A 16,231-nucleotide genomic window follows, 5' to 3' on the forward strand; every position below is an offset into this window, starting at 1 on the left:
CAAAATGAAGTCTGTTTTGAATTGCACAATAGGGTTCCTGCAATTTAAGGTTTTCCCTATTTCCATGAGGGCCTCTCTGCTATATCGTAAAATCTTCTTGGGTTGGTATGTATGTAGGCTCCTCCGGGGCGCTGACGGGGGTAGTCGGGCTTGCCTTTGGCGCACCCGCTGCGGGAACGCTGCATCCGGTGATTTGAGAGGCAGGGCCTAAAAAGACTACAACGCTGACCTGAGGAGGCGGGACCCGTTTAACAGGCTGACACCCCCGTCATGCGTAAGTAAATAGTTAAAAATTCACACACATTAATACCCCGAAGTCACAATGTTAAAACAAGCATTGGAAATGCAATAGGGCTCACATTAGGAAAGTTTGAGCTATTGGTCTTATAAATGAATTTTTTTTTTATTTGTTATTTTTTAAAATAGCTACATTAATAGCTTTGTCATTTACAATGCCAATAGTTATAACTTTCGCAAATGTGACACCTATAGCATTTGTAATGCAACATGTTTTGTATTTACGTGACTTAGATGTATTGATATTACAAATAAGGAAAAAAAGAAAGAAAAATGGGCCAACAAAAGAAGATACGGGTATGAAGAGAAAATGCAAAACAGGAAAAGGACTGAAGAATGAAAACAAAACTTTTAAAAATGCTTGAAACAAATGGCAAGAAAATAAGAGACAAGAGTATGATGAAATGGAGAGCTAGAGGGGTCGGGGTGAGCACAGAACGAAGGTAGGAATGATTAACCGTCAGTGTAGGAGAGTAGGGTCTGCAATCCTATGATCACCCAGATTTTTTGCTTTTGTTTCACTGGTTTACGACTTTCTCTGGCTGTGGGCCTGCCAATCAGACCCACAGCCTGGCTGTTCTCTCTCTAAATTACGATATGTGCCCTAGGTGCATTTACCAATTGGTACTGGGCCACCTTATCAGACCCTGTAACCCAGGGCATAGGTGTACCCAGGGCCGCCAGGGGCTGCAGCATGTATTATGCCACCCCTGGCTGGCCTCCGAAATCTGACACAACTGGCTGCATGACAGCTGGGGCAAAGTCGTGTAATCACCCTTTGCTTTAGATATAGTAGCCCTATATCTAACCCTCCAATGGACACCCGAGTTCCTATCAGTCACTCCTATGGCAGGCCTTGACAATCCTGAAGGCAGAGTGCATGGGCTCGTGTGAACTAAGCTCTGGCCCGAGCCGAGCCCGGTTGCAGCTTGCGGAATCAAGACCCAATGGCTGTTCCATGATAACGCGTACCATATCGGTAACTTCGGTGTCGCGTTATCAAGACATGTTGAGTAAGGTGTCATACGAATCGGGATGCTGCCCTCTCACCAACAATGGCGACGAGCTTAGCATTCCGCCCTTCTAGAGGGACACGACATGTACGTAACTGTGAACCCCGGTTAAAGTTAACGAAAGCCTCAGCTCCACAAAATGGATGCTGCCACCACAGACACGAGTCTGACCTCCTGCTGCTGGGAGTCCTTCCAGCGAGGAGCGCTTGGACAAAGGGTTTCCTGTCGAGGGCGGTGTTCGCACCGTCCCAGACAGGGTTTGTGTATTCTGGGTAGGTAGGGCTTTGGCGAGAAGGTGACTGCGGAGTGGCACCCCGGTGCTCACTACGCATCTGCCGGTTAGAACCAGTTCCAGGGGCGACAGCCCTGGCCTGGGGAAAGTCCGGCAGGGGAGAGGGGTGTAACTACCCCCCTTACTGGTCCCACCCTTAGGGCAGGACCTAGTCATGTACCCACCCCTTTCTTTAGGATAAAGGCCGGAGCGGGGACCCTTCCAAATTAGATCATCTTTGAATCAAGAACTACTTTCTACGAAAGGACCTTCAAGACTCTTCTCAAGATTTCTCCCTTGTGGCTAAGGAGTAGTCACCCTGCATCAGCGGGCACCATCTAAGAACTCTGCGGTTTGCTGTAAGTCCTTCCTCAAGGAATCCGACGGCCCAGCTCGACGAGAACCGGCTTCCCTGGCACCTCTGACCTCTACCCACGTCATCAGCTCAGCTGTGATCTGTGGGTGCGACGAGACCTCGAGGGACCGGCCATCATCAGAACCTGCACGCTCTTAAAAACCAGCACGACCATCGAGGTAACTCTCTGGTGAGTGCTCTGGGGTCCGAGAAGCCCCGACCCTGAGCCGCTCCAGCACCGAAGTGCAGTCTCCCAGCATCTCCACGATCTGCGTGGGGCCATTCTGCTCGCTGCTCAGCACGTTGTCTGGTCACTAGCCGTTGGCTCGTGTCCTTCTGTGACGACATCCGAGAATCAACACTGCCGGTCTGGTTGCTCCAGACTGGCCCTTGCTTCCATCTTTTCGAGAAGCACCCTGGACCCTCCTGGTCCACTCCAGACGCCGACAGCGACATCCGTCGTGGGACAGCTCGCACCTCCACCGTGGTCGCCGACAACGCCTCCTGGTCCGAGAGACTGCAGAGCCTAGCGTCGCCCACTCACCTGGTCGAGGTGACGGCCAACCGGTGCCTTCCTGGTACCCTCTGACTACTGGCTAGTAGTACGAACTTGGTCCCCTCTGCTTTCAGGTTTCATCAATCTCCGATCCAGGCTTGGATCTCTACGAACTATTCAGCACTGGTCGCCGGCCAGCAACTCCTTTTCTTCCGGCTCCTGGCTCGTCAGCGAAGACCCCGACGCCTGTAAGACTTGTGCAGCCGCAGCCCTCGTGGCTAGGTAACTCGGCATTTCGGTGCCTGCATAGCCTCCTTACTCTAGGGTCCCGAGTCCCTCGCTTCCGACTTGCCTTAACCTTACCGTGTCCTCGGACACTTGTTTTAAACTGTGCACTTGAAGTATTTACTAAAGAGATTTGGTTTGTGCTTAGTACCCTGTCCTCATAAAGAGTACAGGGCTGTTGTGATTCTTAATAAATATACTGTTTATTTTCATAACACTTGTGTGGTGTCCTTTCACTGGGTGTTCAAGGGGTACATGTGTGGTAAACAGCTGGCTTAACACGCCCTCTCGAGTCTTTAGCCTTAGACTGCTCGTATCCACGCTACTAGGATAGCTGGTCTATAGGTTGACTTACAACCACACACCATAAGGGTCGTTGGAACGATACATAGCGGTCGCTAGAATAGCGAACGTTGCATATCGGGCCAACTTCTCACAGTCAGCACCAACAGTGGACATGCGATTGTGAAAATTGTGCTCTGAAAACAGGACGGACACAGCCGTGGACCACAGTGCAGATACGCAGTTAAAGCTTAACGTGAGAGAAGTACAGACACACTTTGCACCGGTGAAACTAGACACGAGATTGGGAGTGGGGCTGGGCCGGGCGGTGCTGCTCTGCACATCATGGAAAACAACGGTTTATCATGGCGGGGGAGGAAGAGGCAGACTGCGGGAAGAGGGCAGGGAGGGAGACGGCTGTTCGTAAAAGATGGAGACAGAAAGACGAGACCGTGAGAATAAAAGGCGGGCAGAGACAGGAGAATGATGTGAGCGCGGGGACTGGTGATAGGTATCAGGGCGACAGGAGGGAGAGGGCGCGAGGGAAGGGACTGCGAGTCACGAGAGCTTTCTGTGCCGGGGAGGAAGAGGAGATAAAGGAAGAGGGAGGAGATAAGAAATAGAGCAGCAGGGGGAGGGAATGGGATGAAGAAACCAACAGCGGACCCCACTGAACTCAAAAACTACCACCCCATCTCGCTCCTCCCGTTTCCAGCCAAAGTCATCGAGAAGACCGTCAACAAGCAACTGGCCGCCTTCCTCGAGACAAATGGATCCCTCGACCCATCTCAGTCGGGCTTCAGGGCCAACCACAGCACCGAGACCGCCCTCATTGCTGCCACCGTTGACATCCGTACCCTGCTCGACAATGGAGAAACAGCGGCCCTCATCCTCCTAGACCTCTCCGCAGCATTCGACACTGTCTGCCACCGCACCCTAGTGCAGCGCCTCAGCAACGTCGGAATCCAAGAGAAGGCTCTGGAGTGGATCATCTCCTTCCTCGCTGGAAGGACACAGAGAGTCCGCCTACCCCCGTTCAAATCAGAAGCCACCGAAGTCATCTGCGGCGTACCACAGGGATCATCGCTCAGCCCCACCCTCTTCAACGTCTACATGAGCCCCCTTGCGGCCATTGCACGCCAACACAACCTCAACATCATCTCCTACGCCGACGACACACAGCTGATCCTCTCCCTCACCAACGACCCCTCCACCACCAGAACCAACCTTCACAAAGGGATGAAAGACGTGGCCGAATGGATGACGTCCAGCCTCCTGAAACTGAACTCAGACAAGACGAAAGTTCTCATCCTGGGCTCGTCGCCCTCCGCCTGGGACGACTCCTGGTGGCCACCCGCCCTGGGCTCCGCACCCAAACCAACAGACCACGCACGCAACCTGGGCTTCATCCTGGACTCCTCCCTCTCCATGACCAGACAAGTCAGCGCCGTCTCCTCGTCCTGCTTCAATATACTGCGCATGCTACGCAAGATCTTCCGGTGGATCCCCACCGAGACCAGGAAGACGGTCACCCAGGCCCTCGTCACCAGCCGACTGGACTACGGCAACACCCTCTACGCTGGAACCACCACCAAGCTCCAGAAGAGACTCCAGCGAATCCAGAACGCCTCAGCCAGACTCATCCTCGACATCCCCCGACACAGCCACATCTCCGGACATCTGAGAGACCTGCACTGGCTCACAGTCAACAAGAGAATCACCTTCCGTCTCCTCACCCACGCACACAAAGCCCTACACAGCCAAGGCCCGAGATACCTTAACAGCCGCATCAACTTCTACACTCCCACACGCCAGCTCCGATCAACCAGCCACGCCCTCGCCGCCGTCCCCCGCATCCGCAGAGCCACAACAGGAGGAAGGTCCTTCTCCTACCTGGCTGCCAAGACCTGGAACTCCCTCCCGACCCACCTCCGCCTGACCCAAGACCACCTCGCCTTCAGGAAGCAGCTCAAGACCTGGCTGTTCGAGCAGTAGCGGACCCCCCCACACCCCCCTCCCCCCAAGCTCCTTGAGACCCTCCGGGTGAGTAGTGCGCTATATAAATGTTTTGATTGATTGATTGATTGATTTGGGAGGAAAGAAAAAGAAGGAAAGCCGGTGGAGGGAGGGGTAGAGAGGGAAGCAAAGAAATGTGGCTGGCGAGAGGGAGAGGGGAAAAGAGATAAGAAGAAGAAGCTAAAGTGTGTATTAAAGTAGAGACAGTCCAAATACTGTAGAAAAAAAGCTCTTGGCATTGCTGTGGGGAGGAGAAATGCGAGAAAGCTGCCATGTTAAAAAAACGCGAGACACGGCCTGGCGGCCGTGTAAAGTGGGAAACTCAGAGCTATTTCTGTTCTTTTTTTTTTTTTTTACTTTGTTTATATCAGATTATCCAAGTAATGTTAGTATTTCCTCCGCAAAGTGTTTACAGGCGCAGAATGGAATTTAATAACTAGTTTAAAAAAAACAAGCATCAGAGAGCATAAAAGGAGACACGGCCTGGCAGCCGTGAAACTGAAAGTATGGCCGGCCAGCCGGCCGTGAATAATTAGGGGATGAGAAACGCGCTGGGAGGAGAAATGCAGAGTGCACGCTGAGAAACTTGTGGGAGGGAGGCTGGGCTGCCTTTGATGTGGTAATGTCAGGCAGGCGGGCGGCTGGAGGCATTGTGCATGCGCTTTTTAGGGCTTGCGCTTGCGCAATGATCTAAAATGAGCACATGCACTGCATGGAATCGCCAGTGGTTAAACTCTGGATAAGCCACTATAGAGCTTTGCCAGCTATGCGCAAGCGCATCAGCAGGCGAGCCCTAAACACCAAGGAAATAAAAACTGGGCTAATATTCAAAGTGTAAGTGCAGTTTGAGCAAAGTTGCCGGCACACGCTCTCCCAGCAGAGAGCGAGGTTCCCGGACTCAGCTGTCACAGGCTGCACAGACGCCACATCCGGTGATTTGAAGAGACAGGGCCTAAAAAGACTATACACTGACCTGAGGAGGCGAGACCGCTCTAACAGGCGGACACCGTGGTTATGCGTAAGGAAAATAGTTAAAAATTCACACACATTAATACCCCGAAGTCACAATGTTAAAAACAACAAGGAAATAAAACTGGGCTAATATTCAAAGTGCAAGTGCAGTTTGAGCAAAGTTGCCGGCACACGCTCTCCCAGCAGAGAGCGAGGTACCCGGACTCAGCTTCACTGCCATACTGGTTATGCGGATGCGAGCATCCTTCTAGCTGAAATTTGTGATGCTGTTCTACGTTGGTCAAACCATCACCCTGCCAACGTTCTGTGCTCCGTGTCACCCCTCTGAGGAGGACGAGAGACTCCATTGCTTAGACCCCAGAGGAGCACTGTAGTTTTACATCGATCGCACCAGAGAACACCGGATGGACTATTGGCTCTTTGTGGGGTTCACTGGGGAGAACAAAATGCAAGTTATGCAGAAATGGACCATCTCCAGCTGGTTTGTACTCTGCAACAAGATCTGCTACACAATGCATGTTTCTGGCCCTGTAAAGAGACTCCTGAAAGGTGAATAGTTAAAGAATTGATGTGCCTCGATTTGCCTACCATACGAAGCTATGGATGCCCTAGGGGATAATACATGGGATATACGTCATACAGTATTAATTACCATAAATGGAATGTTTAACACGAAAAATGGTTGCGATGGCTATTTCTTGTACTGGAGACACACTCTGTATCGAGTTTGTTGTTTGATTTACATTGCTTTGTTACAACAGTCTGAGATATTCGAAACATGGTCTTGTGATGGATATTGACATTGTACCTCTGTATACCGTGAAAACATCAATAAAAAAAAGATCTACTACACATTGGCTAAAAAGGCAGCCTCCTGAAGGTCTGCAAGCCCATATCACAAGAGAAAAAGTTCCTTTTACTGCTTTGGCACATGGAGTGCCTGCAGGCATTTACTTGTCCATCACTCCGTATGTTCACGAAGCACTACTGTCTGGACTGCCAGGTTCGCCAATAGGGGCATTTAGCTTGCTCGGTCCTACAGGGCTTTTTGATTTTAGCCAATTCACAGAGCCTCCTCCAAATAGGTACTACTCTGGTATCTAGTCAAAAGGTGAGGAATCTGTGGTTAGAAGTCTCAATTAGAAGACCAAGGGCCAGATGTAGGTGGTAAAATACCGAGCGCTAACGCTGAATTTTGCAGAATTTCAGCGTTTGCGACCAGTGTTTCTCTGCGAGCAATGTAGGTGAGTTTAAACCTACTAGCAAAATAAGGAATCGCAAAATTGCGATTCCTTATTTTGCTCTTGCATTTAAGGAATCGCTAATTGCGATTCCTTAAATGCAGTGTAAGTAGCACAAAAGAAAGTGCACTTTAGCCTTAAGGAATCCCTAATTACCACCAACTTCAAGTTGGTGGTAATTAGCAAACTTTCCTTTAAAAAAGCACTTTTTTGCTTTTTTTAAAGTGCCATGTGGCATACATTCATGCCCTTAGGGCAAGTATGTGCGCCACATAGTCACACGTGCACATTTCAGGGGTGCAACAGGGTGTCCTTTTGACACCCTGCCATTCTTGAAATAGCTCATGCTATTTGGGATTCTTTAATAGCGAATCGCAAATAGTGAATATCTTACCATTCATTCCTATTGGCCTCCTAGCCAATAGGAATGAATGGGTAGGTATTCCTTATTAATAAATCTCAATTTGCTATTAGTTATTAAGGAATATTAAGGAATCACTAATATTTTAGCGATTCTTAACCAACATTCAATTTTGCGAGTCCTTAATAGCGAAGTGGTAACATTTGCTGTTAAGGACTCTCAAATTTGATTTTACATACATCTGGCCCCAAATTACTTACCTTCGGTAACGCTCTGTGTAACTGCAGATTCATCAGTGACCCACCCATCCTCCCCTTTCTGACTTGGACTCTATTCATTAATAAGATCACAAGTACAGAAATGTGCACACTGGTCAAAGTCAATTTGCTGTAGTGGACTCCGTATCCTGGGGCACTGACCGCCTCAAAAGCAACTGACGTCAGTGCTCGAGAGTGACACTTATATTGATCACTGCTCTTAATTTCTGGAGTGTTAGTTCATCAGTGCAGAGCCTCACGGTGCTACCTTTTGGCACGCAGAGGTACTGCGCAAAGGTTTCCGGATCCCGTTTGATATATGGAGAATATTCAAAAGGTCAGGAATCTGCAGTTAGAGACTCTACCAGAATGAGCTTTACTAAAGGTACGTAACTTGTTCATTTGTCACATGAAGATAGATTTGTCTACTGTTAGGCACAATGCAGACTACATGAACACTTGTATATTTCTATTTAAAACCCTAAAAAGAGGGTATGCTTTCTTTTTCGCAATACCATACGTTATATATGTGTCCGGCTACTTGAAATGTGACTATCTGAAAATAAAATAAAAAATTCTTCTAGATTTCAAAGGCAGAGCTTGATTGGTTTTACCAAGATTTAGAAAATGAAGTGAAAAAATGGCAGCATGAAAAGAAAGAACACCAGGAAAGATTAAAAATGATAAAGAATAATATTAAGGTTCTGATGGAAAACAATGAATCGTAAGTACTTTTTTTTCTCTTTCTAATGTTTTTTACTTTTATCCGTTTCTGAAAAATCTAAAATATGTTTGAAGTGTGCATGGCTATCGACACGCATGCTCTGCAAACTCCTTCCATCTAGTGTTATACTCAGATGTTTGCAAGTTGATTTTGTTCAAAGAAGTCTTTCAAGTCACAAGATGTGCTGTGACTTCTCCCTTTATTGTGCATGGGCACCAACTCTGTATTAGATTGTTTGCTTCCGCTAACTGGTTCGAATGTAAACTGAGAGGGCTCTTGGTTTGTTGTGTTTTTAACATGTTTTTGGGCCCACATGGTGGGATTTCAGCGCAAACACTTTTAGTAGCCAGTCTGTACCTCAAGAGCTTTCTGTCACGCTTTGGCATGGACACCTTCTGAGGACTGATGCCTGGGTTATCTTAAGACCTTTGGAAACCGGTTTTTCTCTTTCAAACTTCTGCTCCAGGAAATGATGACCAGAAGTGAGTTATAAAGCAGACACATGTTTAATATTGCCCTAGCGCAATTAGAAATACATCAGTCGGACCATCTTGATATCTATAACCCAAATCTGTGCTTTTCTCCTGACCATGAGAACAACTGCTGTGGAGTTCTGCCTCTTTTCCTGCTCAAATAAAATCCTATGGTACAGACGGTAAAGGCTCTGGACACACCGCAAGATGCACCAAGTGACATCTTCTGAAACCTTGGACATCTTCAGAAAAAAAGACCCCTTCAGTGCCACAGAAGATGAGGAGGCTGCCCATCCGAAATCCCAGCATCACAGACAAAATGTCCTCAAGCAAGTCGGAGCATGACGTAGAGGAGGAAGTCGAGCAAGCTCTAAAGGCCAGAAGTCCTTGATCTAAGACTATACCCAGAGTCTTAAATAATGCCAGCAGCTCCTAGAACCACACCACAAAGCCAGAGTCACAGAAAAATGTCCATGCCTAGGTAGAGCACTCTTCCCGCATTGGCATTGAGCTTCGAGCATGGACACAAAACAGCCTCATTCACAGCCTCCACTGTCTTTGGTCATCAAGAGAGAGCCTCAGAATTGACCAGTGTGTTCCCAACAACACCCTAGCCTGGATAGTGGTGAAATGCTTGGAGACTTTCATGAAGAGACTATTCTCCTCGGCTAGCCTTGCTTTAAAATCAGTCAACACCAGCTGTCTTCTGGGGAGATACTCCCATGCATCGTGGGACATGGTGGCAGACATCTTGCCAACAGCCCCAGATGACATTCGACCCAGCCTCCAACTCCTCATACAGGATGGCCAAGACACTGCGAAGTTTTCCATAAGATCAGCCGTGGATACTACTGCTTGTTTGAATAGAGCAGTCTGAAATAGTGTGGTGCTTCAGGACCGTGCCTGGAACCACTTCACTGGATTTTTCAGTGACGTCCAAGATTCACTAACTGACATGCTATTTGACAGCAGACAAAGCAGACTCCGCTCTAGAGAGCTTAAGGTATAGCAAAGAGACAGTGCGCTCTCTTTGGCTGGCACCACTGATGTGGTAGTGTCCTTAGCAGTTGGGCTCTATATGGGGCTTCAGAATGGGATACCAACAGAGGCAACAGCAAATCATGCCTCAACAGCATCAGGCCCTCCGAAGCCTTTCGGGGCAGAGACTGTAGATACAGCCGCTATGTTCAAGGCCTCAAGGGCAACGATCTGTCCAAACCCTAGCCCCTACTCCAGCAGCTGCTGCAAAACCGCTTTCAGTTACGCACTGCAGCTCATGATCGCCCAGTGGGAGAGCGTATCGACCTGTGGATGCTTCATGTTGTGTGGAACGGTTATTCCACTCCCTTTTGTAGCCCATTTACCCCTAACCTCCCCACCCTGCTCCGACATGCCTGCCCTACCACAGCTGCTCCCAGAAGACCACTTTTCCATTTTCTGAGGAGAAGTAAACGCTCTCTTGGCCCAGGGAACCATAGAGAGGATGCCAGCCTCAGATTTTTCACTGGTTGGACTCTTTGTTTTTCCTTTTTAGGTCTTCTGGCGATTACCGCGCGAAAGCGCGGTCTCGCCAGAGACCTATAGTCACCAGCTCAGCTTCCCAGAAGACAAGAGATGGCCATGCGCATCTTCAAGAATCTGATCGGATCGGAGCGAGCCGCTCACGCGTGTGCACATCTCCTGTCTCCTGGGAAGCTCCAACACACACAGCCACACCTCCCCCTGCTTTCGCACATGCATGCGCGCACACAGACAGACACACACACGCGCACACATTCCCCCCCCCCCCCCCCCCCCCACTCACCGGGCTCTTTCAGCGTGTTCCGTGTCCCTCTCTCCCTCGGCAGCCAGTGGGTCAATCTCGGCATGGGAGCTCTGCAGCGCTGGTCTTCACCCGGGCCCCCTCCTGGGACCCGGGACTTCAGTTGCCGCACTTCGCATTGGCGCCGGGGCTCCCTCGCCATAACAAAGAGTGCGCATGCACGGGCAGCCCCCGCCCTCTGTGTCAGCCCCTGCTGCTTTTGGTTTTGCTGTCTTCTGTGTTCGCTGGCAGCCTGTTCCTCCTGCCCAAGTCCCACACCGGACAAAAAGTGTGCATTCCTCATCTGCCAAGACTGCACCCTCTCTCCAATGCGTACAGATATCTGGGCCGCTGCGTGCTTGTTTGCAATTGTTTAGGTGCCGCTTTTGGACACACAGGGAGACTGGCATCTATGCGGCGATATATCTTGTTTAAGAATGTTTGCTTAGCTGAAGCCTCCGTTTTATGGGCATTCTTTCACAGTACTAAACGCCCAGCCTTACCCTGAGTGCAGCATTGCTGAGGATTAAACCGGGATACATATGTCCAAGTTTATGGCCCGCTGTAAAGAGTGCTTGAGAACGGTGCCATGCGGAAGTGGCCGGTGAGGCAGCCCAGGCCACGTCCAGAAGTCTCGTTTGGAGCTCAGAGGGGTGTGTGGGGGAGGGGCACGGGCAGGCCTGCCTTTGCATGCGCTGGCTATGAAGCTCCTTCCCCGGGAGTTGGGCGTTTAGGTACGGGCTGACGGGGTACTGGAAATGGAGCTACAGGTCTGGCAGAAACACCGCTGATTTAGGGAGATTGATAGCTACTGAAACTAAAGCGCGTCTCGAGATAATTATCCTCTCTGACACGGCCTCCGGTCTGCCAGCAGAGAAGAGCACTGCGCATGCGCTCCTCCCCTCCAGATACAACCAGATGATAAAGTTCAACGGTTCATATAACTTAGTGATCTCAGTCTGCAGATGAATAGGCATGACCATAAGCGAAAGAAGAGAAGCAGACATCCCCATCTGCGGGAACAGAAGAGATGTTTCCGTATGCAGGCACAGATACCTTTATATGCACAGAATGGACTCCAGATGCAGACACCAAAATCAGCAAAGGAGGTGCAACCATCGCAATCCTGCATAGACACACGGTCATATCTCTATATGCGGACATCTTTGTTTACAGGCAGAAAAAAAGATAGACAATCCCGTGTGCAGACAAGGAAGCGCAGGGGAGAGCTTAATCTGCAATGAGCAGACATCATTATTTGCAGAAGAGCGGGCACATCAACCTGCAGACACAGAGTGGAAGACCGTTCTGCATGCTGACATACAGAGGGAACACAGACATCCTAGTGCAGGCACAGACAAACAGACATCACCACCTGCAAGCGAAGAAGTGCAGACATCTCAATGGGCAGACAGGGGGGACAGACAGCTGCCTCTGCAAGCACAGACGTGCAAACTTTTCCGCCAGCAGACACGAAGTAAAAGTGTTCTGGATGCTGACATACAGAGGGAGCCGAGAAATCTTAGTGCTGGAACAGACATCACCATCTCGAACATGACCAGACATGTCAATGGCAGACGTTACGTAGCGGGAAGACATCTCCCTCTGCAAGAAGACGTGCAGGTGTCTCCACCTGCAGACACAGAGTGGAAGACAGTTCTGCATATTGAGGGAAGAGAGAAATCTTAGTGCAGGCACAGACGAACAGACATCACAATCTCGAACAAGACCAGACATCGCAATGGCAGACGTAGCGGGCAGACATCTCCCTCTGCAAGCAGAGACGTACATGCTTCTTCACCCGCAGACACAGAGTGGAAGACAATTCTGCATGCTGACATACAGAGGGAGCAGGTAAATCTTTGTTCAGGCACAGACTAACAGACCTCACCATCTCGAACAAGTGCAGACATCTCAACGTGCAGACACAGGGCGCGCAGGGACCACAATCTGAAAGAGAATTGCCATCTCCGGCTGCAGGCAAAGAGGTGCAGAAATCTCTCTCTGTATAACCAGAGAAGGTTCGTAAGTCTCAACACAAAAGCCGAGGCCGTGGACTGCGGCAGTTTGGAGCACTGCTGGAAGGTCGGAAAGTTGCAGGGGATGCTTGGATGTGACGTGCACAGTAAGTGTATTTACCTTTAACCCTAAAACATGCCACAAAATTACACTCTACTGAATACAACATACACTCCCCATATTGCCACTCAGTGCCACATAATTACACGCCCCATAATTACACTCTTCTCAATGCAAAGTAAATACACTCCATATAACACCACTCAGTGCCATATAATTACACACCTCATACTTACACTTTACTCTATGCAACATACATACGCTTTATCTATCTGTCTATCTATCGCCCTCACTCTATATGTCTATCTATCGCACTCACTCTATCGCCATCACTCTATCTATCGATCGCCCTCACTCTATCTATCTATCTATCGCCCTCACTCTGTCTATCTATCGCATCACCACAGCATCACTCAGGGGCACCACAGCATCACTGAATGCCACAGCATCACTCGGCGCCACCACAACATCACTCGGCGCCACCACAGCATCAATCTGTGCAACCATTCAACAACAGTTAGTTCAAATATATTCTCTCAACGTTTTAAGCTTTATTACAAATGTCACAAAAAGATGTTAATATTTCGCTTCTGTCCTTGGATTTTCGTCACAATGAAATACAATGAACATAATCTTCACAAAAGTTATTTACAAAAGCTATTGCCATTATAAATTACAATAACTTTTATTTAAGTATTAATTATTCAAAAAAATAAGCCATTTTTATTTGTAATATCAATACATCTAAGTCAGGTAAATACAACACATATTGCATTACAAATGCTATAGGTGTTCCATTTGCGAAAGTTAAAACTATTGCCATTGTTAATGACAAAGCTATTAATTTCGCTATTTTCAAAACCAACACATAAATAAAAAAAATTCAGTTGCAATACCAATAGCTCAAACTTTCCTAATGCGAGACCTATTGCATTGCAAATGCTTGTTTTTCTAGTGCTAAACAGACCAACAATGTCCAGGCCCCAAGGTCAATGTGCTCGTCTTCAACTGCCACAAAAACACTTTAATTCGCCCTCAGCCGCACACTATTGCCCAGTTGGAGGTCACATCACCTTTTACTTGAAATAATGGAGAAGCCCTAAGTCCTACCAAAGGGTGCTTCCAATCGTACAACAAGGTTACTCTCTACCTTTCTTGTGTTATCCTCTGAATATGCCTCCAACATCTAATTCTGGAGGACCACTTGTCCATACTCCACAAAAAGGTTCAGACTTTCTTAGCAAAGGGAGCAATATAGAGGGTGCCAACTTCAGAGATCAGGACTGGCTGTTACTTCCATTATGTCATGGTGTCGAAGAAGGATGGAGGCTTTCTCTCCATCCTAAATCTTTATCCTCTGTACCTCTTCCTTTGGAAGGACAATTTCATGTGGCTCACCCTGGCCCAAGATTTGTCTTGCCTGGATCCAGGAGATTAAATGATGGTGCTTCCACAATCTGAAAGAGACACGTTAGTGATAGATTCCTTACCTTAGAATATCCCCAGGCGTCAGACTGGATCCGGAAAGTTTTGCGTAGCAGTACCCTTGCGCGTCGGTAGGCGTCGTCTGCGGCTCCGCGTCCGTTGTCGGCGTCGTGGGCGCCGTGATGACGTCGTCGGAGTACTTAGACGCCGCCTCCGCGTGCTGACGTCAGTTCTTCCGTCGTCGGCGTCGTGGGCGCCGTGATGACGTCGTCGGAGTACTTAGACGCCGCCTCCGCGTGCTGACGTCAGTTCTTTTTTTTTCCGCGCCAGCCAGCGCAGATCTGGAAAGAGCAGTTCCCTAGTCACTTTTTGACTAAACTTTTGTGATCTTTTGATCCATTTCGAAGTCTTTACGACTCCGACGGTGCCGTTAGGGATGCCCAGATTCAAGCATTGCGACGAGTGCGACCGTACCATGTCGGTCACGGATCCCCACCGCTTGTGCCTGATGTGTTTGGGCGTCGACCATGACGACGAGGCCTGCTCCGACTGTCGGGCCCTTTCGGGGAAGGCCAGGCGAGAGTGGTCCCGCAGGCGACTCGAAATCCGCCAGTCGGTCCCACGGGAGGTCGAGGGACAGGTCGCGGGGACGGAGCCGTCACAGCTCCGGGAGTCGGCGCCACTCCTCCGGGTCCAAGTCATCTGCCTCTACGGCAGGTACAGGTGTAACGATTGTGAGAAGGTGGCCTGATATGCAGTGGTCACTATTCTAGTGAACACTATGTATCAGTCCAGCAACCCTTATTGATGATTGGTTGTAAGTCAACCTTATAGACCAGCTATCCTAGTAGCATGGATACGAGCAGTCTAAGGCTAAAGACTCGAGAGGGCGTGTTAAGCCAGCTGTTATACCACACATATACCCCTTGAATACCAAGTGAAAGGACACCACACAAGTGTTATGAAAATAAACAGATATTTATTAAGAATCACAACAGCCCTGTACTCTTTATGAGGACAGGGTACTAAGCACAAACCAAAACTCTTATAAAAATACTTAAGTTAGCACAGTATATACAAATGCCCGAGGGGCACGGAAAACCATATACTCAGAAAGTGGAATGCGAAATTACTAGCAGGTAAGTACAGTACTAATAGGCTTTGGAATCGCTAGGACTTGACTATAGAATCGTTAGATTACTTCTAGGAGACCCAGGGGACTCGGGTGCAGTGTGTGCACTCTCACGCGAGATGCGGGACAAAGTCTATGGTAGCTAGAAATTGCAAAGTTAGTGTTCTCGGGCGAACCCGACCTGGTAGGAGGAAAACGAAAGTGGATTCTGACCCTTGGATAGTGAGGCTATGCTGGGGCACCGAAATGCCGAAATTACCTAGCCCAGGGGCTGCAGCTGCATAGGACTCAAAAGACGTCGGGAATCCTCGTAGACGGACCAGGAGCCTGGAAGAAAGAAGTTGCTGGCAGGCGACCAGTGAAGAAAGTTCGATGGATCCAAGCCTGGATCGAAGGAAGATGACACCTGAAAGCAGAGGGGACCAAGTTCGAGACTACTAGCCAGTAGTCAGTGGGCACCAGGAGGGCACCGGATGGTAGCCACCTCGACAAGGTGAGTGGGTGACGCTGTGACCGCAGATCTCACGGACCAGGAGGCGTTGTCGGCGACCAGGATGGAGGAGCGATCTGTCCCACGATGGATGAAGCTGTCGGCGTCGCTGGACCCAGGATTGGGCAACAAAGCCTTGGCAAATTCAAGCCCACGCGGTGGACCTAAAATGGCGTCTGGAGTGGACCAGGAGGGTCCGGGGTGCCTCTCTAGAAGAAGGAAGCAAGGGCCAATCTGGAGCAACCAGACCAGCAGCAGTGA

The 16,231-nt window shown here is 49.2% G+C and overlaps 1 protein-coding gene across 2 annotated transcripts in view; it reads left to right on the forward strand.

The window, feature by feature from the left end:
- Positions 1-16,231, forward strand: part of LOC147698808 (E3 ubiquitin-protein ligase TTC3-like) — a 1,930,429-nt gene that overhangs the window by 1,388,459 nt on the left and 525,739 nt on the right. For both annotated transcript variants that reach the window (XR_015299370.1, XM_086935404.1), the window contains exon 36: positions 8,431-8,570. Coding sequence is in view for 1 of the 2 variants with exons in the window: in XM_086935404.1 (XP_086791530.1) it covers positions 8,431-8,570 (140 nt within the window). In the remaining variant the exon portion in view is untranslated. The remainder of the gene's footprint in view (positions 1-8,430; positions 8,571-16,231) is intronic.

The sequence above is a fragment of the Lissotriton vulgaris genome, chromosome 8 (assembly GCF_964263255.1).
Source record: "Lissotriton vulgaris chromosome 8, aLisVul1.2, whole genome shotgun sequence".
Taxonomy (NCBI): Eukaryota; Metazoa; Chordata; class Amphibia; order Caudata; family Salamandridae; genus Lissotriton; species Lissotriton vulgaris.